Genomic DNA, 27,381 nt, shown 5'->3' with positions numbered 1-27,381 from the left:
CGTTGTCCTTGAGAGGAGTCGGGTTACCTTGTGATGTATGAGCATCTTATGATTTCAGACGTCGCCGCTAAATCCACCAACGTTCTCTACTCTGCTCGGCCCCAGAAAAGATCTTATTTTTCAACCACTGATATATACGTAGCTCCTTAAAGGGAGTAAAAAGAGCAACGTCTTCCAAGTACATGGCAGATTACTCTCTTATGCACTAAAGGTTTCCACTCACTTGAAAGGAGGAATATTATCTTGGCTTTTCATTCATCTTTTCTTAATTAAAACCATTGCGTTTCCACTATGTCTCACAGGCATGCAAAATACAGTCGTCTAAATTCACTTCTGTTATCACTGAACTGGTTGAGTGTAAGGGAGGAGCCACGAGAGGCTGGCTCGCTGTGCGGATCCAAAGAGGACGTAGTCTAGTTTGGTTACTTGTGAAAAACTCCCATTTGACTCTTTGCCTCCAGGCGGTATCACGCCTGGATCCGGCGACGTTTCTCACCGACCTCAATGTTGGATGCTGTATGGTATCATGTACCCAGAAAAAATGATTACGTTTGATTAATGTTCATGTTAAAGGTTAAATAACTGTTAATAGTTATCCTCCCTATCCGTGTGGAAGTGGTAAGTTTTTGGCTATTTAAGTTTAAAGGAAATAACTTGAAGGCTACCGTTTAGGTTGCTAGCTCTCCAGTTTGCGAGTTAGCATGTGTCTCAAGACCCTGCAGTTGCGCAATATGTTGTAAATAAAAAAAAGTATAAATGTGATAGTCGTGGTTTGTCATGTCTACAGGGCTCTAATAATGCTTTGTTCATTTAAATTTTTTATTATTTGCCATTTTATTATTATTATTATATTTATTTATTACTGATTGATTTTCTTTATTCTTGATTTTTTATTTATTTTTCATCTTATTTTGTGCAGAAAAAAAAGAAAGCCCAGCCTTGCCCAGACCCTAGCTCTAGTGGCCCCCAGGTAAATTGAGTTTGAGACCCCTGGTCTAAAGCAACAAGACCACAACCATGTGATTTCAGTTTTATCCTCTCGCTTAGGATGCATAGGCCACCTCGAGTCCACTGAAAGTAACCGCAGTTGGATTCAGTTAGCACTTCCATCATCCAAATTGTTTACAGGGTGGAAGTACCAAGGTCTAACTCAAGGGATGTCAGGAACTCCACTCAAATTGATCAGGATTCGCATATTCCATATTCCTGCAGTGACACGTTCTTCCACAGAAGCTCACTGTAATAGTCCACAGTCCCAAAGAAGATTAAAGCCATTGAGTGGAGAGCTTAGCTTCTCCAGGCTCAGATTATGTTCCCAGCAGGAAAACGTCCGCAGGAACTCTTTATCTGATGCCCCCGCAGGCAACTTCAGCTCGCACCTCCAACATTTAGTTTGATCATGTCCAATTGCATATGAAGCTTTGCAGCCCGGAAGATTAGTGGCCGTCGGACCCGATGAGCGTTAGACAAGAGCGCAAAGCAGCGATTATCTCCAAACAGCTGTTTGGAGGGGAACGCTGTTCATGTTGCTCAAACGGCACTCTTTGATAAGTCTGAACAGGAGCCATATGGAGTCTCTACCTGCTCTAAAACACTTTCATTTAGCTGAAGGTGACTTGAAAGACTCGGGTTGCTCTATTAATAGACTCGGACCGCATCCAAAAAGCTAAAGGAAAGCAGAGATTAATATCAGTTGGCTTCAAGAGGCTAACGCCGCAATGGAAAGGCGGACAAGGCTGGGAATAAACGGGGATGCGCGACGTGAACCGGTGCGCCCCGCGGTCACGTGACCGAAGCACGGCCATCTCCACCTCGCTCTGTGAAGAGTGACTTCTGGCGGCCGCTCTTTGCCGCGACATATGTCTGCCTCCGCCACGCAGCGTGAAGCGCCCTGGCACCGCCTCCCTGGGCGACCCACGTCACACGGATCCCGCCCGGCAACCAGGAGCACGCACGGCTGCCTCTTCGCTTGCCATCGCTTGCAAAGCTGGAGGAAACCCAGATGGTCAGACGCTGATTTTGACCCTTTCCACAATCGGCTCTAAAGGTGTATTTGTACACACTAGCACTGTAGTACAGTGGTACATGGTACTTGCCTAAATTTTTTTCAACTCAAATTATTCCAATTATGCTATTTCCATTTTTTTTACCTACTATAAATGTTAGTATTCTGGTATTAAACCATGCCAAAGTGAAATAGGTTTGAAATGGCGCTAAACGCTCGCTTTCAGAGAGTTCCGTCTAACACCGGCTCTCTGTTAAGTCACATCCAGCCTCGAGGGGTCATAATATGGGCATGCCTGCGTACAAGCTGTGAGTGCAATTCATTAAAAGTTTTGGAAATCCAAGGAAATACAGCTGGAATAGTTGCAGATTCTGGAAGATCCGGAAAGCTTTGTGAGCGGGTTATCTTTTGTAGCCGCTCAATAGGTCCCCTTTAAGTTGGGTGACCTTGGAATTGTCCTGACTTTTCTCCTTATACTCCTTATACTCCTTATACTCCACCCCTGGCCAACACTCATCATAAACAGATTTAGAAAGTACACCTAGTCTGCGTGATTGGTATCAGTTGGGCTGGTTTCACTCGTGGGTGATTGATTAGGACAAGCCATAAAATAATCTGGATTTTCATCAAATTTGTTGTGGTGTCATGGTTGGGAAGACTTGGCTTTCCCGTTAAAATACAGAAAGGGACAAAGACAAGTGGATAAGATGGAAGCGGGGTGCTGCCGTTGTTCAGTAGAGACCAGGAATGAGACTACAAACATGGAAACTCGTACTGTTACACTAGTCGGAATCCATCCATCTATTTTCTGTGCCGCTTATCCTCACGAGGGTCGCGGGTATGATGGAGCCTATCCCAGCTGGGTACTCAATTGTTATGGTTTTTATATTCTTTTAGGTCCATCAGATGAAGATGTCAGAGGACTAAACATGTCATAATAAAACCAAACGTACCCGTTGATGAACCCAACCGCGACTTTAAAAACCAACGTACCCAACCATCATTATTGGGTACCTACACGCCTACTAAATATGCTAAAGTGGGGTTCTTCATCAGCTGGCTTAGTTTAAAGATGACACCCGCACCCCCACCCGCGTTAGCCCCTTTTAATGTATCCCCTGGTGATAAATAGAATCTATATATTCCCTCTCTGGCTAATTACGGACCAGAGCTCCTATTTCATCTTAACAGCCATCTTTGTCACCGGGCTGATTTCTTAATGCATGCGTCCGTGCGCTAATGTAGTCTGACGGAGTCCGGGTGACGCACCTGAAAGAGTAGCGTTAAGGGTCCGTGTGAGAAATGGCAGGCATTAACGGCTGAGCGGCATCACCCCTGAGAGGCCAGGATCAGGACAAGGTCAAGCAATGTCACAGAAACTCTATGTTCCATTTCTAAGAAAACAACAGCCGAGTGCTAATACTTTTTTTTTTTTAAATGCCTTCCGCTCTGGCTGTGAAAGTGAGGTGATGTATTTTGGATTATTGAAAGACTGCACAGTACAAATATGCATATCGGGGTCTAGCACAGGTGGAGCAAATCTAATCAGGACAATTTGATTCAACTGAAACCAGCAGTCTGCCATCTCCCTCCATGTCTTACTCTTAATTATTCTCTTTATCAACTGCAGCTACAACCATAAATACGACCGCCGACAGACACCGGAGGCTCCTTTGCAATAAATCGTCATTCAGCAATCGCAACCTTAAAAACTCGTGGACCCAATCTTGTGCATCGTCTTGTGAGAGCGTTTCGCACTGTTTGGAGGTCCTTAAACGCACCATACATGTGTGAGGTGAATAGAGAAGGAGGGCGTGTGTCCCAAATAAACATTTTGATGGCTTTTCTTCCATTCGGAGATAAAGCTAGCATGTACTGGAGTTGTAACTGTTGATGACTTTTATGTCAGAATGTGACGGTGGTCCTCTCTGGACCGAAGACCTGAAATGCGAGCGGGCGAAAGGATTACAGCCGGACTCAAACTGAGCCTTCGGTGATTGCGGTGCCAGCTTCTGCCGGCGCTTTAACAGCAAGGTTCTTCCAAGGATGTCACAGCTACACGCCATGTTCAGGCTAAAGGTGGCACATTGTAGCATCCGGTCCGGGTCTAATTAGCACCAAGAGGAGGTGTGACAGTAAGCAAGGGAACATATCTATGACTTGATTGCAGCTGCAGTTGGAGGTGTTTCTTCCTGTGTGAAAGGTTGTCGTTATTATGGACTTTGGCAGGTAGCTGAATATCATATTATTTCCCTTGCATTTGTTTATTATTTGGGGCCATTCAGTTTGGGCGGCCACAGAGGTTTTTGTGTTATCTGGTCGCCCTCACTCTCAAACACGTAATAATCATTTCAACACAGACCGGTGTGCGTTTTTAGCCCGAAGATGGATTGTGTTTTTTGGAGAGACATGTGATGAATTGTGATGCGTGGTGGCGAGATGAAGCGGCGTAGTTGGCAGGCCCCTCCTTCTAACCTTGTACGGCAGGACCACAGCGGAGCCTCCACTGATCCCCACGATGGGCACGCCTGTCTGAGTCGAAAGGAAGTCCAGGATCTGGGCCACGGCCTCCGAGCCAACGTTGTCCTCAAACACCACGCCATGGACGCGGTTGGTGGAGAGCGTGTCGCAGATGCGCGTGAGCAGCGCCCGGGGGTTGGTGTTGTTCACCAGCACAGTGATGGGGTTCACCTCCAGCGGCAGGTCCATGAAGTTCTCCCGACTCAGCCGCCCCTTGATCTCCGTCTGGTAGGCGGAGCCGCTGAACACCACCGCCACGTTGACGGCAGGCGCCGGGATCCCGAACGGCCGGGCCGAGCAGCGGGGGGCGGCGCTGAAGAGCAGCAGCAGCACCGGCGGCCACCACAAGGAGTCGCTCAAGCAGCCTAAACGAACGCCCATCTCAGTCGCCTACTGCCTGGAGAGGGAGGGGGAGGGGGAGGGGGGGTCAGAGTCGGGGGTGAGGGGTCAAGAGAGGGGATTGACATTAGATACACAGCAAAGTTGCGCTACCGTGTTTTGCGAGCACGTACTAATCCAGACTGCTTATTTGCTTATTTTAGCATCGTAGCGCCGGCGGTTGCGCCGTAACTAAGAGGCCATTAACGGAGCTCAGAGTCGTATTTTTAGAGTGTCAGCGAGCGGCACGGGGCCGAGACCGGGCTCTTAGGGTGGCATCTGCCACCGGGCTGCTGTTGTATTTTGCGTTCCAACACAACAGATGGTGTCCAGTGTTTAATGCAACAAATGCAGAACAAGAGGATTTGTCATTTCTTTCCCCTCTCGTGACATTCCGGTTTTCCGACTTAATCTGCCAACGGTCTACTTGTTGTCGTCAGCTGACATCTACACTGTCATTGAGAGACGATGCTTTTTTACAATTTTTAATTACTGACTCAATTTATTGAAAGTGCCAAGTTGGCTTTGGGGCTAATCCCAGCTCTTTGTGTGAGCTCACTAATGGAGCAGATTTCACCCGCCAACCCGGCCCGTTGCCTCCAAACCCTGATTGCTTCGCTCTTTGCCCTCTGGAGAGGAACCACACGAGGACCACCAGGCCGGATTGTTCGGCGCTGACTTTCTTGTGTCGCCGCTCCGACTTCGGCGTTTTGTCTCATGTGTCGGCGTGGCGGCGGACTTCCCGTGAGAGCGTGGCACGCCGGTTCCCCCGTCGGAGAGATCTGATCCAACATGTGATGGAGTCCCAGTGGGGTGAATATATTGTAATCCCTCGGTAATCCCTGCCAGGCGTCGCGGCCTACCGCTTGATTGTAGCGTGGAAACTTATCAGGAGATTTGGCGAGCTCGGCGGTGGCTCGGCGAGGGCGGCCCGGTGGCGCTTCGTACCGGTCTAGCCTGATATCGCCCAATCGTTGACATCACTGCATTGTCTTTGCTAGGCTATCGTTTAAATACTATTACCCCAAACCGCTACTTCTGCATCCGTGCCTGAGCCTGCATCCATTGCACCCAAACGAGATGGCGATAGCCGCTTAGTTTTTTGGTGCCGCTACTGTCTGCCACCGCTTCCATTTTTGTGTGCGCATCCCTAGTTGTTGTCACATGACTGCACCGTCATACACGTGAGGAGGTGTCCACACGACGCCTCACACGTGATCCTGCAGGTCGGCCCCCGTAAATCATCTCATAAACTGATTAGTGGCTGGCGGCGAGGGAGCTAGCGCCACCTCCTTTGCGATGACATTAGCCGTGTTTCAGCTGCGACAGCGCCGCAATAGTTTGGGGTTAATGCCTTTGACGTGGGGGAGACGTACGTGGTCAAAATGCTTAAAAGGCTGCGACCTTGCGCACGCTCAATCAAGCCGGCGAAACAGCTGAGGCAGATGCCTGAAGGTCGAACACGATGAAGGATGCGGAATTAAAGCAAACGGGCAATAAGTCATCAATAACCGGGCGACAAGCGCTCATCGCTCCAACACGTGCGAGCAAAAGTGACTTTGAGGAACAATTTGTAGGTTATCAAGCGTTTTCGTGTAAGTGCTGCGACGCAGCTGCCAGATTAGCGCCGGAAATTTGCTGGCAAGGAGCCAGCGAGCTGTAAAAGTCATCCGTAACCTGCGCCGCTACGTAAAAAAGAGAAGAGGCTTTTCATCCACGCTTTAAATCCTCCAAAACATTCCCGTCCGCGATGCCTGACGAGGACATCCCTTTTTCAAAGTGACGACGCACGAGCGCGGGCCGACGGCGTGGACCGACGACTTTGCAGAACATGAACTAGATGGAAGTTGTCGCTGCGTTCTGCTTTCATCTTCCTCCCTTCGCCAGACCAATTTCATGCCTTGACAGCAGGCGACACTTCATAAAACTTCAGCGTCGTTAAACATACAAATTGAAAAAAAAAGAGATGAAAAACGTGCAGCATTTTTGATGTCGTAATTGACTGACGTGCTTTAAAGCCGCGTTAGCATTAGCATTGAATACTGAAAAGCAACAAGCTCCCGCCTCTTTGTGTTGGGGGGGAATTATTCTAAAATCAAAAAAGGACAAAAGGTTGTCTCCTTGAACAGATGGCATCACTTCCAAGTTTCCTGTCAGTGTCATTTTCCCGACGACGAGAATGCTAATTCTTCTTTTTTTAGCCTGATCTAATCCGTCTTGGTTGTAATTATATTTGGCTTATTTGATGTTGATCCAATCTGTCCTACAGGCAAAGTTAAATTGAGCATGGAGTGCCTGCGAGTACCAGAGGACAAAGCAAACTTGCACAAACGGGTTTCAAGTCAAACTGTACACCTGAAGGAAGACCTGGCAACGTCGGGAAGGCTGGGGTTGATGGGCTTGGAGAACCTTCTTTCTGTGCATGTGTAGGTTCCTCGTTCGGAGGGTGGACCCCGCCTACTCTGATTGTAGACCCGAGTGTCGGTACGCAGGAATTACTTCCAGCTGCACTAACATGCCGCCTCTCTTTAATTGCCATCGTTCACCCAAGACGACCCGCAAGGCAGCTTGTTGTCGGCCACACAGTCAGGAGATCTGGGTTTGAGTCTTCTTTTCCCGTGCATGTGTGGGTTTTCTTCAGGTATTCCGGTTTCCTTACACATTCCATAAAATATTATATATTTAGTATACATTGAGTTAATTGGAGGAGTTTTCCATAGGTATGAACGGGGGTGTGAATGATTGTCTATATGTGCCCTGTGATTGGCTGGGCACCAGTCCAGGGTGTACCCCGCCTCTCGCCCCAAGTCAGCTGGGATAGGCTCCAGCATACCCCCACCCTAGTGATCATCAGCATGTTGTATTGTTACTGTGTGTTGAAGGAATGGAGCCTGTGCGTACGTCTTCAAAGTCTTCGTACGGGATCTGCTCAGGGTGCGCCCAAGGTGCGCCCAAAGTGCACCCATGCAAGGCTCTGCAACAGGATGCTTCTCGGTGTGTGGAAACGTGCCATAGCAAAGGTGCTTTTCCACCTTTTTCCACGTCTCAGATTTAATGTGTCCCCGTATCGCAAATAAAACGGCGGTGGCGAACGCAAGCAGGCGACATATATTCCCCCACAATAGTCGTATTTAACGTCGGAGCCGAGATGTTGTCTGTCTGTGAGCTGCCATTCACAGAGCCAATTGAAAATGACTGCTGAGCTTTTATTCACTATCACACGAATATGTTTGTCTTTGACGTGGAAGTGGAAGAACGTCTGCGTTTTTTTGATAAACCAGACCGGCAAATATCCACGCGGGCATGTTCTGTGGTATCGGCTAAATTGAATAGCGTTGATAAGGTGAATAGAATTTTTGGAATAGGTGCAGCGAGGCAGAGATCATAATGCATGCCCGGCACACACGCAATCTCGGACATTTCAATTTGTTTTCCCATTTTGACAGAATAGCTTCTAAGAGGGAGTACGCAAATTCATATTCCGCTGTTTCCTCCCAGTCTGGTTCTTATTGTGACCTGCTCTATTCAGGTAGTCTATTTCTTCATCTGATCACACATGCAAACGAGGGCCATCGGTCAGCCGGTTGCTGCTGAGGCGTCAAGTCCTGGTCCAGATGGTTAATGTGAGGCTGCGGGGGGGAGGTGCGCCGTGTGTCATCGGCGCGTAGTCTTTAATGGCGTCTTTTATATCGGGGCCGTGAGGCCTGCGCTGAGGTTGTTATGACAGCGTGCACCTGTCGGCCCTTCTGCTACATGATCAATACACCCGTCGTGGATCCGCGGCCGACGGGGTCGCGTGTCATCGATATGTCATCGCTCTTTTTCGATAAGTACAGAAAACACCTTTGGAACTCCATCCATCCATTTTCCAAAAAAAAAAAATCTTTCCTAGTTGATCAATGGGAACTGAGCCGAAAGGCAAAACTCTCAACCGGTGGATCCACATTCCCAGTTTGGAGTAGCTATGAAAGGACAAGGATGCCGGGTGGCTGGGCCCTCCCTTAAGGTCGGAAGCACCGCCATCCAGGACAAACCGCTGCTGTGCCGCTTGGAGAGGAGTTGAGGAGGCTCAGGCATCCGGATGCCTCCCCGGGGAGGTGTTCGGGGCACGTCCGACTCATAGGAGGCCTCAGGGAAGACCCAGGACATTTTGGAGAGATGGTGTCTCTCAACTGAGAGATCAGAGGCCGCTGGGTGTCACAAGATAAAGACTGAAACCTGATTTATCATTCAGGAAAGAAACTGTCTCGTGGGCACTCGGCCTGATGATGATGATGATGATAAATGAAAACAAACCGGGTCGTTTTTCCGGCCTCAATATATCAAAACAGGAAGCAGGAAGTGCTGTTTGTGGGTTTGACAATGTTATTTAGGGAGAAGACGACAATAATTCCCAGATTTCAATTTGTATTCTCAGGACAAACCTTCTTAATCTCTCGTCATCTGACGCTAATGAGCTAATCTGTAGGTCCTGACCGTAGGGTTGCCGGCACGTGCACCGTGTCGAGTCCAGAAAGGTTCCTCTGACGTCGTGCAGCCGCCGCCTGCTGCTTTAACATGGCCGCTCGACACGGGTCACCTAACCGGAAAAGCTGCAGAACATAAAATCTCATCTGAAATCCTGCTGTATCCACTATCCTTGACCCCCCCGCCCCCCCCTCCCCCTCGCCTCTCTCACTATGCTAATCACGGGTGTCTTATCTTTGCTATCTGTACTCCTGGCCTGTCTTCTTAATTCATTAGAACGCCTCCCAACGTCCGCCAAAGGCCGCCGCCGCTGGCCTGGCTGGGCTTTTAATCAGCCACATTAAGACGTCAGCGGGCGGCTCCGCTGTGACACGGGGGCACCCGCCTGGATGCTCCCAAATGGAAATCAGGACGTTTATTCCTGTGCTTCTTCATTAACGAGACAAGGCGGGATGTATTGTTATTGGATGGAGGCCCTGCCCAACGGAAATAGCACAAGAGCTCATCTTTACGACCGTCACTAAATGCTCACGATGCTGCACATGTGCACGGGGGGTCGTGGGGTGGGGGGTGCTGCTGCTGCTGCTCCTGTAAATAATCATTTACGGCATGTGAAGGGTGCTCAAGTTGCTGTTGTATCATTGGACGAGACATTATCCGGTGTTCCTTCACTGCAAAGTCCATAGTCTTTTTTTGTACGTCCTTGAATGCAACACCATGAGACGCAAAAGTGAAACTAAAACATAACTTTTTCCAACGCTGCCTCTGCAGATCGCTGTGGCTCCAGCGTGGTTACTGTCACCATGGCCCGATACAGTTTTTTCTCCCCCCATCCCATTCCCATTCCGAACACAAATCCCGCCTTGTCCATATCTAGCTATCACGCTACTTGCAACATGCTTAACATGTTAGCACACGCTGCGGCCGCGATCACGTGGGCTCTATCTGGATGCCGCTGTGGCGGCGATGGACTGGAATCGACTGCTTGCAGGCCCATATAATCCAGTACGCTAATCCCTTGTTTATGGCAGTTAATTGGTTCCAGACTCCACCGTCATAAGTTCCATCTTAATAAACGCAATATTTTAGCACGTTTGACTTTCTTTTACCAATATTAGAGCCCTCTAGACATGACATAGCACCCCTAGTATCACCTTTACACTCATATTGCCCAATATAGTAGATATGATCCGATAAAATAAGACATAAATAAGACTTCCGGACATGTGGACAGGAAGTGACGTTGCAGATTGAGGTGAGATTGAGTTTATGATCATTTCCATGAGATTCCCCTGTTTTTATTGGCAAGTTCTGCTATTCCGTCCGTGGAAGTCATTATCTGAGCGAGGGTGAAGCGGTAGTGCGCCGCAAATAAATGGTGTCTCCCGTACATCCATATTGAAATCATTCAAACGGCCCACATAAGCATAGACAAGCGCGCTTCTGCTGAAATCCCAAACCACGTGATCACCATCACACTGCAGCAGGCCGAGCTCAGTGAAGATGATGATGTAGCTCCTGGAACATCTTCACTCCTGCAAAAACGCCGTAAAGGACGGGCTTGCGTGCGCTCCGTCACCGTGTGGCGTTAGCTTTGTCAGCGATGGAAGAGATTGTTTGTGTCAGAGTGTTTGGAGGCAGCGGATTACAAAGACAATTGTAATCCATTTGTCCATAACACACTGGTTGGATGTCAAACTGTGGCTTAGGGGCCTTGATGCCGCCCTCTGACATGAATATTAACCCCCCTGCCGCCTGCCTGCTAGCCCTGGTGACTGACCGACGATTGGCGGGCAGCGGCGGCGGAGCGTTCCTCTGTCAGCCATGTTCTGTATATGGAGCAGGGATAAGTGTAAAACCCCGGTTAATCTGAAACCGTGGCTGCCCGTGCGGAACCAGACCGCCGCGCACCAACCTCCCAACCCCCCCCTCCCCACCCGTCGCCAGTCCAGCTGTCACCGGCCCGGCCTGTGCGGCCGACTCGGTGGCTGCCACACACGCAGGCTGACGGCTGACCCATGACATGCGCGCACACGTACACCGCCTGTAATCCACATATGAGCATACCACTTTGGTCTTAATCTGTCTTGCTGGAGCCGAGTTGTGTCCCGCCGGCTGGAAAAACATACAATTTGCTTGCATGACGCCGACCGGAGCGTTCCAACGGCAGCATGTGGAAAAATCTGAGATTGGGTCTAATATGTAGTTTAATACGTAGTCCCAGTCTGAGGGATTTACACTCCAATTTAAAGCCGATTTCCACCCAACTCGCCGGGCGTGGAGCTCAATTGACTAAATAGCCCCGGTCAACTTTAGGACAAACGGGTTCGATGCCGCCAAAATAGTTCTTTAAACAAACACTGGCTGCTTGGCAAAGCCTTATTATTATTATTTATTTTATTTCAACTTTCAGCCGCAAGTCACACGCTCGCCAACATGGTGGCCAACATGGAGGTCAGAGCCACTTCAGATCGCTCTTTAGCCACCAACCGGCGCCACGACACAAACGCGTCACGGCAAAAGGACCGACGGGCATCAAACCGCAGACCATGTTTGCCCGTTAGCAATTACGCTAATCAGCTCCTCCAATTACAGATCTCACATGAGGCCGCCCAAAATGCTCCGGTTGGCATCCAGAACAATGACAAGGATGGAGGTGACTGCACACCCCCCCAACCCCCCCCCCCCCCCCCAGCCCCCTCCTTTGCCTGCAGCGTGTCAGTTTTCCTTCTCGACGGGGACGGGGCGTTCGAGGAGGTGCGAGCGGTGCTGCGCTATGAATTTAAATGGGCCAGAACCTCTGACGTGCCCGTGAGCACAGCCATAAAGTCCGGGGGGGCTGGGGGGTGGGGGGTGCGCCCCAAGCAGCCGTGCACGAGCACAGCGGTGGCATCCGACTTGACCGCGTAATCGTGCGCTGTCAGTGTCCATAAATTGCACGAATCCGGTTCACGTGTTGATGTTTGTGATTTACTACTATAGCAACCCCCCCACACCCCCCCCCCCCGACCTTGAGATTTGCTTTAATATTCTGCAAACCTCCATCGTCCCGGTGCAGTACGTGGTTTACTGTCCTGCTTGCGACTGTCCGTTATCTGCCCCATTGAAGTGGAGGATGCGGGCGCCCCCACCTTTTTTTTCTCCATGGTCCCCGTGCCCCCCCCCCCCTCGCTTGGAATTTGCACGATTGGCAATGCTGCAACACCTTTTGCTTTGTGTCCTAAGAAATTTGCAGCATTATCTCTTAAACTTTACCTAAAGACTTGACTACTTGTGACCTGGATTACCCAGCATGTTGTGCGGGCGCATAGTAAATAACAATTAGGGTTAATGCTAGTTTGTGTGTGCTGTGTGGTTTTTGGATTGTTCTGTCTGCACCGTGTGGTTGTCCATCACGTGGTGTGTCTTAAATGCGTAAATGCGTGTTTACGTTGTGTGATGGACCCCTTACCCCCGCCCCCCCCATCACATGCCATCACGTCCACACGCCCACATCTAATTACTCAGACGGGGACATGCTTCAAGTAACATAATGAAGAGCCATTTTTCAGCTGCCAGTCTGGGGTGGCACTGCTTACACCCCCGCCCCCCCACCTCACCCCATTCTGAGGTGAAACAAGTCATATCTGATCCACTTTCATTTTACTGCTGTGTCATGTGAGGGTCGTTGTTTTGGGGAGGGGCTTCATGGGCAGGTTTTGGTGTTTCGGAATAATCGGCGTGGATTTTGGTAGGTCCAGGAATGCCTATGGGATTTTACAGTAGGACAACATGGAAGTAGTGGCATGCAAACTTCAAATATCACAAGGAATACTGCACACTGGATGCTCCTGTGTACTTATTCTACTGCTGCCACCTAGCTGGAGGTTGGCATATTGATCAAGCATGCAGCACAAAGACACCGATACTGAAAGAGCCCCAAGCACCGAGGGACACGGCGTGTCCCCTTGTGGGGAATTTCTGCTGATTTTCTATTCGGGATGTAACGGTTAATCGTGGTAAAACTCGGTTAGTACTACAGTTTCACACTCATGGAGCAGTGTCACTGGTACATACGTTGTGTAGCTCTCTGTCAAAGCGCCAATACGCTGGCTCTCAAAAATGGCGTCCACTTCCCACAATGCACCACCCAATCTAAGTGGCAAGTCACAGTAACATACGTCATATTTAGGATCCATACTGGAGTAAGATGGACGCTAAGATGGGCTAACGAAGCCCAACCTTCATCGTTGTTGTCGCCACTACGCCGTCACATGTCCGGAGACCGCCATGTAACGTGTCAACGCTCACTTTGGATTGGCTCGGCTGAGTGGAATAACGAATCAGTTGTTCTCCGTTAATGACAAACCCTTCAAGCTCGTTTGTTTTTCATTCAGCTCGTACGCCGATCACCGTTTCTACCCCAGCTACGACTTGCTACATCCGGAAGAGGTCATCCGGTTCACTAGCCCCCGCTTTTAATGTTTGGTCGGTCATCTGCCGATGGAGTCCGCATGTCAGTCAAACGAGGCCGCGCCCCCCAGACCGACATAGACGTGTCAGATCCTTCAAGACCAGCGGGAAGCGCTCGCATCCTGACAAAGTATCTCTTAGCAGCAGGTGCGCGTCAGTCGGTCGGTGAGCCGCGCCGACTGTTTACAATGACTCATCGATCTGCTGACCCCCCCGCCCCCCTCCCTCCAGCCCCCACGGAGCGGCGCTCCAAGTTAAAGCAACAGTTCGTGCGCACCTTCAGCACACAGCAGGCTGTCTGATCGCCCGGAGGACCCGCTGCGCTCTGATAATTCCTCCACAGGCGCAGACGGAGCGCTGACGGCGGCGGCAGGAAAGGGAAGCGGAAAGCATTTCCACGTGGCCGCACCCCCCAACCCCCACCCCCCCCCCCTCCCCAAGTGTGTCTTTCTAGAGTTAGACTTGATCAGAGGATGGAGATTACCTGTGATGGCGATCCACATCCAGCCTGGACCCGTCACCTCGCATCCCGTGCCCGTGTCCTCTTCCCGCCTCGCTTTTCCTTTCTCCCTCCTCCAGTCTCCTCTTCCGCTCCCCCTTTTCGTCTCCCCCTTCTTTCTCTTCCTTCGCCTGCACTTGTTTGAGTCTATTTCAGTAGCAGCGACAGAGCAGCCCGCTGCGATGGCGGCATGGTCTCCAGCACTTTGGCAGAAGGTCACATTATCACTGGCTGGTGAAGAGGGGGAGGGGGGGGGGGGGCTGTCGGTGTGATGCGGCGTGATAGAGCGATATCAGAGCCAGCAAATTAACACATGGTGGCTGTTCACACTCGCTGCTGGCTAAGTGTTCCGCTCGGGAAGGCGAAAGGGCTACCTCCGGGGAGAGATCTCAGGTAAAATGTCCCAGGATGCTTTGGGAGGACGGCTGCCAGCATGCATATTTCTGCTAAGCCTTTTTGGAGATCTTCAGCCACCTCTGGGAAAACAATAATTCCTGTCTTGGCATGGGATCTCCACTTGGAGGAAGAAGCTGCCCGGAAACTTAGCAAAAGAAATCCTGCTCCGAGTGGTACTCCGTCTTTGGTCGGGGACACCTGTCCTTCTGTTGCTGATGCTTCAGGGTGACCCTGGTCTTCATCCTCCAGCCCCCCTTCCTCTCCCTCGCCTGGCGCTCCCGCCGCAGCTCCATCCGAGCGAGACTCCGAGAGGTGACAGACGGCGGCGGCGGCGGCGTGGGGACAGATGTTGGAGCGGGTCCGCCTCTGGAGTTTGGAAGATTCCTGTCTCAACGTGTCACTCAACGGCGCTTCCCGTCCGGTTCCCGTCTCGCCCCCGTCCCCACCTGCGCCCGACCGCTCACCATCCGCGGGGGGCTCTGCTCGGCGTCGCTGGGCGGCTGTAATCCCGACTGCAACACGGCGTGTCACAGGAAAGGCTTGTGAGCTCTAATGATTATGTAGTAAGGATTTATCCTTCGCCCTCCCTCCTCCTCCTCCTCCTCCTCCTCCTCTCTGTTCGCCTCCCTCCTCTCCGTGCACCCCCCCTCCCTCTCGGACGCTCTGCAACTCCAAAGACTACACACACTTTTTTTTCCTCCCGTCACTGTCGGATGCGTCATCACAATCTCTGAGTGCTGCTCTGCTCCGAGTCCCACGTTAGCTAGCGCACATCAACAGGTTTGCCCTTGACTTTCTCTCTGGGAGCCAAGGGTGAACGCCGGGCGGGACCCGGACTCTTCTTTGTGATCCGTCCTGCCGGGACGGTCACATGTGGCTGACTGTTTATGTCGTGTTAATCAGCCGGGACCATTGATTAGAAACAAAGTCGTGGTTTGTCACGTCTGAGTGTGACCCGTGAAAGACTAGACCGTTAGCATTTCATGTGCTACGGAACCTTCTTCTCCTCTGCAGCCTTTCCATTTTAGATTATTGGGATTGGGATTATCCCAACAAAAGGTTGGGGTAAATTCCTCGTTATGTTACTGCGTAGTCCCAACCCGGCATTTTGATCCAGTTGTTGTTCATTGCCAAAATGACAGGGGTGGTGTTTTCCTGAGAGGGAGCAATCGGAGCTCTTTGGCTAGCTGTTTAGCTTCCTGTGAGGTTTCTTAGTTGATTCATCTAAAGTTTGTTGTTTGGATGAATCCAGTAAATTTTAAGGCCCTAAACCAGGCGTGTCCAACAAAATTGAAAGCAGTAACCATTTTGAGAATAACATAATATTATGCAAGAAAGAAAAAAATATAAATTACTATTCATAACAATGTGAAAACCGTTACCGTTCCCCGGCAACTAGCGGGAACACCCAAATCCCAGCAGAACTCTGTAATAGTTGTAATATTTAGAAAATTAGCTTCTATTGCTACTAAAATAAGTAGAGTAAAAATAATAAATTATAGAATTATTTATACATTTTTAATTAATTGATTATTAATTAATTATTAATAAATTATTTATAAGAATAAATTATAAAATAAATTTTATAGGGACTCTTGAAATTGTTGGAAAATTAAAAACAGCAGAAAATGAAGAAACAATTATAATTCTATGAAAACACCAAAATATGAAGAAAAAGTTGAATTCCAAACATAAGAGGTGCAATATTCCAAGAATAATATGATGTCTTTTTAGTAGCATAAAGTCGAAAGATGATTTTTTTTTTATTTAAACCGCTGTAGTATTCCGAAAAACATGTTTGGAATGTATGGGAGAAAAAGCAGGCCAGTTATCGTCTCTGCCATTCCACTTCAGAATGTTTTGGATGTGCACAGGAAGCCCCACCTTGGTGGGGGAGGAGCCAGCCCAAGTGGTTTCCGTCATGGTGGTGGTCTCCACATGTCTAAGTGCAGGAAGCTTTCCAGCTGTTGGCCATCTTTGAGGAAAAGATAAGGAAATGTTCCTGTGCTCGGATACGCCTGACGTCGCAGAGGTCGACTGGTTCTGCCGATCTCCGACACGTAACCAGTAGCGACAGCATATGCTTTACTTTGGCTCTTAGTTTCTTTTCCTTGAATGACCGGGTGACTTTTCCTGGGATTTGCAGGATTTTCCCAACATATGGAAGTGGTGAAATGAGGTGTGACGCGCACGGCCACCGGTGAGAAATGTCATTCTGATCCGGGTGACATTTGCTACCTGGTAATTGTCACTGTTCCACTACGCCCCCCCCCCCACCCGGCGCATCAATCTCCATTATATGAGCTCAGCTGTGACCCTGGGTGACCTTGCGGCACTCGTATTTTGGAGTCAGCGGAATGAGCCAAACTGAGTGTAGTGAAAGGGCACACGGGTATTTTCAGCCAATCTGCTTCTTTATTTGTTCCTTTTCCTCCGAGGACCGGCCCATCCGCTCCGCTTCTGCTGGGTCGGGGGCCTCGGCCCCCCCTAGAGTTTGGTGGGAGGAGTGCACTTTGTCATGTTTTGGCCTAGCAAGCGTAGCAAGTGGCGTCCCCTTTCTTTCACGCCCTGCTTACGTGGGGCGTTTTCACACCGGCGGGGGCGCAAAAAGCCATTCATCTTCATTTTCACCCTGCGGATGAATCCCAGGAAAGAGGAGCCCTTTCTCTGAGGCAGGCGGACACGGGCGGGTTTTATACGCCGCCAGGGCTGCAGTGAGACACGTGTCAGCGATGTGGTCCTCTGTGGACGCCCCATGTGACCCGCATTGATCCTGTAGTCTAATAAATGTCCACAAGGCCTCAGGTCCTGATCAACAGCTTGCAGAGGTCCTCCATTCACAGGAGATCAATGAAGCAAACAAATGGAGATGCGGAAAGAGAGAATTGTGTATCGGCTTGGGGTGTCAGGGTTCTTGGAGAGGACACTTTAGCTTCTTCCACTTCTGGTACTACGTATGTGCTGGACTTGACTTGGTGTGGTATGCCTTACTGGATTTCACGCTTAGCACCTTCCTTTCAATCCTACCCCCTCCTATCACTGATCATTCAAATAATACAAAAAAATACAAATGGGAAAATAAACATACAATAGGATTAAAATGTAGTAAAAGTCCTAAAATAGGAAAACATCAGGTTGTGCAAAGAGAATGGATTGGCTAATATTATTTATATTTATCTTTAATATCTGCGATATGCCAGTTGAACTAAATCAGCCTCTTTGCTTCTTGCCCGTGCTGGGCTGGCGTCGACGTGAAGCGCGAGGCTTCTGCCCATCAGGTGGGCCGATGGGGGAGGAAGTAGCACATGTGAGGAGCGGCAGCAGAAGGCGAGGTGGACATATGCTCTCCCTCCGTGGCCTGGCCTTCCCGCCTCACAGGACAATATGGCCGAGGGGAAAAAAAGCCGCTCAGCGGCGTGTCCGTGGTGCCATTTACCCGCCTCGCGTCTTATCTGGCTTTGCCGGGAGCTATTTCAGTCTTCCTGTGACCAGGGGAGCAGGTAGAAGGCGGGTCTTTATTTATACTTCCTGGTTGCGTCCTGAGTTTCGGCTTTCACCCCGTACAATGATGCTAGCTAGCATGCTATGTTGATGTTAGGGGTTGGGATTTGGAAGGCTGAGGGTTGGGGGATGTTACCTTGAAAAAAACCCTTGGAAGCACGGGTTTTCTGGCATTTTTGGACTGTGGGATCATTGTCTCCTCTGTAATGTCTTTGGACAGAAGAAATAGAACCATTGACCTTTGGGTTCGGGTTTGTAGTTAAGGGTAGGCTTAGGGACGCAGTTCTGACCTGGGTATCTTGGTTTTGGGGGTTAAGGTTAGCTTAAGTCCGAGGATCATCCCAGGAGTTGGTAGTTGGTGGCTTGATTAGTGGGTCTCCCTCAAATCCAGTACTTGGTGAGGAACCGATGCACAGCTATTGGGCCTCCAGCTCTCCAACTAAGACGTTCTGCTTCTTTGTGTTCAGCCGTCATTCAGGAATGCATGACCGACCTGGAGTTGCCGTTGAATCCCAGGAAGCACAGATGCTTAATGGTTCCACGGCCTCCAGTCCAGGCTGGCCGGCCCTGATGGAAAAACCGTTGGCGGTTGGATGCTGGTGCCAAGCGCCACTGCGGTACTGAACACAAAAGACTTCCTGAGATGCTTTTTTAATTTTCATTCAACTGAGCTTATGTCTCTTTGTAGTTATACTTTTATTTTGAAATCCAGCTCTAATTAGACCACGCAGGTGTACCTAGTACCTTTTCGGGTGAGAGTAATCGTCCTTGCGTGTCCTTGTGAGGCCGCAGTATCGCGTCCACTGCAGCCTCACAGTGATGGATGTCTGACGGAGGACGCTCTCCACAGCCGCGTCACTCGCGAGCACTCCCGACACTTGCAGGCTGCAGGCGCCTTCCGTCATGGCTGGTGTGAGGGCGCCCCCTAAAGACCGCTTGTGGCCTGACACGGCACGCGGCGCCCGGCCCTCGGGGCTCCGGAGCTGCAGAATGAAAAGCAAGGTGCCGCTAATTACCCGAAGCGCGCTCGGCAGTCTTTATTTTGGCTCCGTAGCGAACGCCAGCCTCGCCAGCCTCGCCAGCCTCGCCAGCCTCGCCAGCCTCGCCAGCCTCGCCAGCCTCGCCAGCCTCGCCAGCCTCGCCAGCCTCGCCAGCCGTATAATCCTCAGGGTGAGTAAAAATGGATTTGGGTGACGTGGGCCAACGTGCAGGATTGTCCACAGACTCTCGCCGGTCCTGCGAGCACGCAAACTCGTTGCGTCTAAATCTCTCTTGTTGTGCAAACAAAAGGCAGCAGAAGCCGCCGCCGCTCCATCTCGCCATACGGGCGGCGTGGCGTAGCACGTTATCAGAGGCTGCTGGCACCGCCCCCTCCCCTCCGGGTCTCCAGAGGCCCGGACAACAGACGGGTCACAGCGAAGCCACATTTCAAATCCGGTGTGCAGATGGACACCAGTGGTGGCGCTCCCAAATCCTCCGCTACTTGGCACCCGGCGCCAGCGCGGTCCGACGCTTTACTACTGGGACTACTACCAAGGATATAGAGTAGTAGATTAGACCTGCGACTACTACCGAGGACATGCAGTAGTAGATTAGAGCTGCTACTACTACCGAGGACATGCAGTAGTAGATGTAGTAGATTAGACCTGCAACTACTACCGAGAACATACAGTAGTAGATGTAGTAGATTAGACCTGCAACTACTACCGAGGACATACAGTAGTAGATTAGAGCTGTGACTACTAGCAAGGACATGCAGTAGTAGATGTAGTAGATTAGACCTGCGACTACTACCAAAGACATGCAGTAGTAGATGTAGTAGATTAGAGCTGCAACTACTACCGAGGACGTACAGTAGTAGATGTAGTAGATTAGAGCTGCTACTACTACCAAGGATATACAGTAGTAGATTAGAGCTGCTACTACAACCGAGGACGTGTTGTAGTAGTGTGAGTAGTACTAGTGGAGTACTACTAAGTACATCCAGTTCAGTGGTGTCCAAATCCTCACTGAGATTTTCCATTCTTTTGTCTCTTGAAGGTACTAAAACTGTGTAGTACAAAGTGTAAACTAGTGAAGTATGTGGTTACTTGGTACATACGCAGTACCACTACAGTGTACCCTACCTACCAGAAGCGTAGTACGCACTTGTACTATTATGTAGTAGTAGTATGTAACATGACTATTGGTTGTGCACGCAGTACCTGTGTGATATTACTTCCAGGGTGGAAGTGGTGAAGTTCCTTCACCGCCCCCTCCACCGAGGCCCCGCCCCCAGACACCCTGCCCTTGCGTTGCCCCCGAGACCGGTGGCCATAAAGCGTGCGCTCACCTCATTGCGCAAATTGCGGCTCCTGTTCTGCCCGCTCAGCACTTTTGATGCTATTCTTGGTTCCGCTCCTTTCAAGGCTTCTTATCATTCTTTGGCCCCCGGGGTGATCTTTGGGCTGGCCCGGCCCGGCGACATCGCATCCTCTAGGACGGTGTTGCTACGTGGTTCCTTAGGGACCTTTCGGAGGGCGCACTTTGACCTTCTGTGAGGTCATGCCAGCGTAAAGCGTGTCATGTGATTCAGACCAGCTTTTACTGACCCTTAAGATTGGAGCTGCTGCACAGGAAGTTCCCATCCAGTGGAACGCCTGTCGCTAACCTTTGAGACCAGTCCATAATGTGGACGGCATGAGGAATCATCATCCACTATGCACTCAAACGCAGCATCGTCCACAATTCCCACAATTCTTTGTCAAAATAATGTCAAGGAGTATTTCCAGTCCTTCTGCTTTGTTTGGTGGTGTTTGTCTCCCTCTGCTGGTCAGACGGGGTATTACAGCTCTCAATGGCAGCAGCCTCCATTTCCGCAATAAAGAGCTTTAGTGACGCTCTCTGCTTTACTGAAGTCCTTGTCCCGAATGTCGCCTTTAAAAGTCGCTCACCCCTCGTCAATCTGCCGCAAAACTTCCCGAAGCGACGTGAGGGGAGAGCAGGCTGCAGATGGCGCTGAGCGGGACGGGGGCCGCAGTGGAGGAGCAGATGGCGGCGCGGCGGCCTGATGGATGTTCTGTCGAAAGCGGCCGACAAGGAACCTGCTGCCGCTCGCGCACGCGTACACGCACACGCCGTGATAAATCCCTGGTGGAATGATTTATCAGGCATGTTTTTAGTCATTTATGTGTTTGGTAAAAACCCAACGTGGTTCATCGATGAAAAGGCCCCTCTAGCGATAAAGTACCATGGCTGACTCGTCCTAAGTGGAAACCACTCTAAGTCAAGACAATTTGAGCGAGGAAAGAAACCCAAGTCAGGGGTGACCAACATGCGGCCCAGGGGTCATTTGCGGCCAGCAGCGTCTATTTCGTTCCAAACGTAAAGTTAGCATAGCCGCTTCAGGGCTACATGGGTGTCGGTTATTCATCTCCACCAGAAGGTGTCATCACCTTTACCTTTTTTTTTGGGGGGGGGCAGTAATCTGAGCTGTGTTAGTGCATGTGTGGTGCGTTCATGGACTGTCAAAGTGAGATGGGTTGCCACTCGCAACAAACATAAACATTAAAAAAAATCATTTCCAAACGTAATGGCCCATATTTCCCTAATTCTTATGTATTTATATCAAATTCTGCGTTATTTTTTCTAAGAAAGATTCCCACTCCACAGTTAGCCCCCGCCACGGGACCCCCCCTGCCTTAATGGATAGCGTAGTCCTGTCCAGGCTACTATTGGTGTTAGTTATCCAAGATGGCCGAATAAACAAGCACAGCTGGGAGTATGGTGCTCATCTTTATCAATACCACAAGCTAGCCTAGCAAGCTTTTGTACCAAAATGGCCAGAAAATGTTTTATTTATTAATGAAAAACTATGACATGCTAACTGGGCGTTTGACAAGGGCGTTATGGCGGTATTTGCTGTTAACCCAACGTGAAGGTTCTTTCCTGGGTCCTATTTAGCTGCTGCACCTCCCTTCACCTCCACCTTCACCTCCACCTCCACCTTCACCTTCACCTCCACCTCCACCTCCACCTCCACCTCCACCTTCACCTTCACCTTCACCTTCACCTTCACCTTCACCTTCACCTCCACCTCCACCTCCACCTTCACCTCCACCTGTCCCGTCCCTGTCAGCCCTTCAACTTGACTTGACCGATTGGTGCTGTTCAACGCTGTCGCCAGCAGAGGCCGCTGTCTCTCGCCCGAACGAATCCATCTCTCTTCCTTTCCGGCTCCTCGCAGGGTCTCATTTTGCCGCAATTAATCCAATTAGTCCAATTTCAATTAGCTGTCACAACAGGCAAACGGATAATAAGCATTAGTAGCCGCTTCTGCTCCTTTTCCGTCTGGTTGGAGAGTGAATAAAAAGTGTCTAAGTGTGCCCTTTCAGCGCTTGAGTGCAGGAAATAAGCGGGCGGACGAACCCCCTGCTCAGCTCTTTTCTTACGGCAGCTGAGATTAATTAGTGTCGTATAAATACTGGAGTGAGCTGACAAGCAAACCGGGTAGTAACTGGGTCGGATCCGCTCGTAATTTGCCTCATGAATCATCTCTGGTCATTTTATTTGCTGCCAAAAGGACACCAGGGAGTCCTGCGTCTGCACAGCTGATGGCGCCCCCCCCCCTCGCCCCACCCGTCATGGCGGCCAAGCTCTTGTTGATGCGCTGTGTCTGTACGGAGTGGACCCTCCGCTTTGGACCGCATCCAAGGCCTGTTTTTTTCCTTTTTTAAAAGCAGCCGCCCCGTAAAGAGTGTCATGGCTTCGTAATTGCTCAACAGCTAGCGCCGCCTGGCACACTTCACACAGGATGTTACCATGTAACACCTGTACGCTAACCAAGGGTCCACCGCACAGAAAACCTTGTTTTTCGCAAGAACGGTCGGGAAAGACCAAGCTGTCTTAGGACGGTCTGCACCGAGCTCACGTTCTCCATCATTGGGGGAACATGGATAGGAAGCCAATGATGTCACTATGAACGCTTGGCTGTATTAGTACCCGTATTAGTACACTGTCTCGGCCTTTGTACAGTACTCCATCTTCCAATCATCTGCAGTAGTAGTACTTATTGAAGAGTACTGGTGGAAGTACTCCATGGTCTCCCGCCTGCTTGCTATTTGTGATTCAGGTTCCCAAAGTCCAGGACTTTGTTGAAACGGAAGTCCACGTGATGTTTGGGCTGCGACAAGCGGGCGAGGTTGACATTCCCTCGCCGTAAGACGACATGTTGTTGTTGGGGGTCGACGCCGAGTCAACACCGGCGATCTTTTCCCGTATTTACATTTGGCTTTTTCCGCACCCGGAGGCGTGCCGTTGTTTCCCCCCCCTCGCCGCCTTCGTTGGGCTCGCCGCACAAGACAGGCGCTCTCCATCTTGTAAACCCTGAGGGTGGGGGTGGGGGGGCGCGGGGGTGTTGGGCCGAAGACAAATGGCTTTGCGGGCGGCGCCCCAGGATTTGTCGCGGAAGGGAAGAAGAGCAGACGGCCATGTTGAAGTAGACAAGTTTATTCATGGTCATAATAAGGATGATGATATTAATAATTAGTCATAATTATAATAACGTTAATGTCATAATAAATAGAACTCTTCATCTGAAGCACGTAAAGAGAAGCATACAGAAAGAGGAAAGAAACACAAAGTACAAAGAAGGGGGGGGGCGCGGGGGGGGCTTCTAGAGACATTATTTTTTTTAACCTTTCAATATAGCCATTACATTTTTTAACATTTTTAAAACTTTATTTACCTTGAACATTTACAAAACGGAGAAAGATAGATTTAAAAAAAAAAGTTATAAATACATTTTGTCATTTTTGAACAAAATACAAGACTTTGGGGAGGACTTTTCTCCTGAAGGTAATGTGGGGGTGTGGGGGGGGGGGGGGTCGTTATGTACAGAACAGCAGGAGTACAAAAAGGGTCACACACGCTCCAAGGGTGCGGGGGTGACGTCAGGTGGGAGGGGCCGTGCGGAGGGGACTCATTTGTGCTCAGGAAGATCTGGACCAGGTAGACCACGACGAGGGCACCGCCCCTTGGCGTGGGGCGGCGCCCTCCCCCGTGGGGCAGAGATGGCCGAGCACGACGTGAAGCGTCACAAGCGCTCCGGAGTGGAAGACCGGCAATGGCAGCATCTTTGTTTACAACGGGAATGTGCTGCAAAGCCTCATGGGACGTGGGGGGGGGGGGCAATTAAAGTCAAGCCATGCATCAGCTACATGCCTTTATAGCGTTTACGTTGGGCTATCGTTGAAGGTGATACTCGGGTTACGTTTTGATTTCGCTCCAGACGAGTTTGAGAAGCGACGCGGAGATGCCAGACCGCTTTTGGGAATTTTTGGACCGTACCAATGAACATCATATTAATCTCAGCCACCAATATCGTCCACTCGACTGTGGCGACCATAACGAATGAATAATGGGGCTCATGGGTCATGTACTCGGTGCACTGTTACACGGAGATCTGGGACGAGAGGACCTTTTGGGACCCCCAATATTGAAGAATGAGTCTTTCCGTCTACTCCCATTGCACGAAATGGAATCCCTCAAAGGAATCATTCCATCATTCAAATCATCAACTGGAAAGAAAACCTGGAGTGTGGGCCCCCCGTGGTACGAGATGAAGGATGTCTCTATTCCAAATCAAATACTTCAGGACCGAGCAAGTCATCGTGAAGTTCAGCCTTCACCTTCTCCAGATCATAGCTGGCTTCTTGTGGAGATCATTCAGGCAGAAGACCTACGTCGAGGAACGGAACACGTCGGTAACCCGAGGACCACCCGAAGTTCCGGCTTGCGGCGTTTGCGCCACAGGAAGTGAAATGAATGAGTCCCTCCTGAAGAACATTTACACAAACTCCATCCAGAATCTGCTACGTGAACAACTAGTCTAGCTGAGGAAACGCAAAGGCTGCTTTGTCTTGTTTTTTTTTTTTTTTTTTTTTTGGAAATTGAAAAAGTCGAACGTGGCCAAGCTAGCAAGCGTCGCTTCTTGTGACGAAACGAAAACAAAAGCGTCCATCTTGGATGGGCGGCTAACAGTCTGGCTGAAACGTGCGTGTGCATAGATCATCGGCGGCCGCCTCCATCTCTGCCCGATCAACCCGCCCGGCCTCTCCTCCGCACAGGAAGTTCCCTCCAAAGTAAAACTCCAGCCTGCCGCCGCGGGCCTCCGGCGCTGCAAGTAGGCCAGATGAGTCATGTGACGGCGCTCCAGCCTTGAAGGCCGATTCTACTTCACAAAGTCTTTGCACTACACAGGAAGCGTCTGGAGGAAGAGGCGGAGCCCTGATTTGTTTGTCAAAAGCTGAAATGAGATGTCAGTCAAAAGCGGAACGACGGGAGATTTTAGTGTCGACGACGTCGGAAGCTTCGAGCAACAAAGCGCCGCCAAGCCCCCTCAGGGGCGGCACGTTCGCTCCACTACCGCCGCACCATGTTAGCAGTAGCGATCGCTCCCTCAGCGGGTGGGGGGGCTAAATCTGGGCCAGCACGGGTGGGGGGGGGCAGGGGTTGGCTCCGGATCAAAGACCTCAGAGGCAGCGCGTTCAAATCCCACAATGGGGCGGCGGACAGGAAAAACGATAAATTGGATCTAATTAGAGCGCTCTGACAGGGCTGGGTTTTTTTTGGGTGGGGGGCGAGGGGGGGTGGGGTGATATTCCAAAACATCACAGAAACCAAGGAGGTGAAAGTGAGGGGGGGGGGGGTCGGGGGGGTCACAATCACCATCACACATCCAATCATTGAACACATGATCACATGGTACAGTAAATAGCAGGGGGGCAGGGCTGGGGGGCGGGGACTGAAATCTAAAAGGGGGCTTCTCTGCCCGCCCCCTCTACTCCCTGACATCACCACAGCCCATAGAATAGATATGTATATATATATATTCATATGTATATTTCTATACAGCCAAAGAATACACGGAAGTACATTCAAAGAACTCAACCAACATTCTCGTTGAACACGTTAACAGCGACTCCTGATAGAAGGATCTCCTCCTGGTAGAAGGATCTCCTCCTGGTAGAAGGATCTCCTCCTGGTAGAAGGATCTCCTCCTGATAGAAGGATCTCCTCCTGGTAGAAGGATCTCCTCCTGGTAGAAGGATCTCCTCCTGGTAGAAGGATCTCCTCCTGTAAAAAGAAAGAAAAGGCCAAAAAAACACGCAAACGAGAACACGGACGCCAGCCCTCTCCGGGTGGGCGTGACCGCCAGCCGTCGGCGTGCCACGCCCCCTGCTGATGTCCAATGGTGTTACTCCTCCCAGTCGGTGCTGGTGCGAGCCGCCGACAATCAGTCGGTCGCTCCTGGGGGTGGGAGGGGGGGCGGGCGAGTGAAGATGGCGACCGACCCGGAGTCGCCATAAAGCATAGGAGGGCGGGGGGGCGCTGCCAGGAGGAAGTGACATCACGACAGCATCCAGAGGGGGAGGGGGCACCGCTAACAGTAGCAAAGAAGGAGGAGCATCGCCAGCGCCAAAAGGAAGGAAGAAAGTGGCCTGACCTTTGACTCCACCGACAGGAAGCATGGCGCCGCCTCCACCCGACCTTCCCGGCGACAGGGGCGGAGCCTTGTGGAGGAGGAGGAGGAGGAGGACGGGGAGGAGGCGGAGATCCTCCTCGCTCCTCCCCCATCAGCACGGAGGGCGGACTGTTCATCTCCCAGAACCCCCAACATAAAAACATGTTTGTACATATATATATTTATACGCCTTTATACACACTTTGTACCATTGGAAATCACAAAAGTATAGAAAAATAAAATGTTTTATCCTAACGGGACACGTCTCATCCTCTCGCTGTCTTTCTGCCACAAAGATGGCCGCCTCCCGGTGGAAAGCGGCGCACTCCATCTGTCAACTTTGAGGCCGCTTTGATGCTGCCGTCGCCGCCGCCGCCGCTGCCGCTTTTGTACGCCTCCCATCTTCCCTCTCCAGCCGCTCCTCTCCCGGTTGTTCTCTCAAAGCTAGCTCTCCTCCCGCCGTCCCTCTCGTCTGTGGTGTCCGTCAAAACCGAGTACCGCTTCCTGGCTATTTACTGCAAACAGGGAGACAAGCGAGGACAAGGTGAATCCTCACAATCACGTTGGCTTTTCCCCTGCCCCAGTTTTAGTAGGACGTCTGCCTTGGTTATCATACACTGTTGCTCTTGGTTAGCAAACACTATCGCTCTTGGTTATCAT

At 50.6% G+C, this 27,381-nt stretch overlaps 2 protein-coding genes and 1 long non-coding RNA gene across 4 annotated transcripts in view; 1 reads left to right on the top strand and 2 right to left on the bottom strand.

Annotated features, from left to right (window-relative positions):
- Positions 1-15,246, bottom strand: part of grin2ca (glutamate receptor, ionotropic, N-methyl D-aspartate 2Ca) — a 33,894-nt gene extending 18,648 nt beyond the window's left edge. Inside the window, exons 1-2 of the mRNA XM_058048407.2 lie at positions 14,307-15,246; positions 4,481-4,922 (exon numbers count right to left, since the gene is read on the bottom strand). Of these exons, the coding sequence (XP_057904390.2) occupies positions 4,481-4,906 (426 nt within the window). The 5' untranslated portion in view covers positions 4,907-4,922; positions 14,307-15,246. The remainder of the gene's footprint in view (positions 1-4,480; positions 4,923-14,306) is intronic.
- LOC131102941 (uncharacterized) overlaps positions 1-27,381 on the top strand; it is a 43,236-nt gene that overhangs the window by 12,648 nt on the left and 3,207 nt on the right. The window lies entirely within an intron of this gene.
- LOC131102883 (RNA binding protein fox-1 homolog 3-like) overlaps positions 23,674-27,381 on the bottom strand; it is a 227,654-nt gene continuing 223,946 nt past the window's right edge. Inside the window, exon 16 of the mRNA XM_058048547.2 lies at positions 23,674-27,236. Within this exon, the coding sequence (XP_057904530.2) occupies positions 27,234-27,236 (3 nt within the window). The 3' untranslated portion in view covers positions 23,674-27,233. The remainder of the gene's footprint in view (positions 27,237-27,381) is intronic.

Source organism: Doryrhamphus excisus, linkage group LG16, assembly GCF_037039965.1.
Source record: "Doryrhamphus excisus strain RoL-2023G ecotype Guam linkage group LG16, RoL_Dexc_Guam_v1.1, whole genome shotgun sequence".
In the NCBI taxonomy this organism is placed as follows: Eukaryota; Metazoa; Chordata; class Actinopteri; order Syngnathiformes; family Syngnathidae; genus Doryrhamphus; species Doryrhamphus excisus.
The sequence above is the reverse complement of the archived record's forward strand: the minus strand, read 5'-3'. Positions and strand labels throughout refer to the sequence as shown.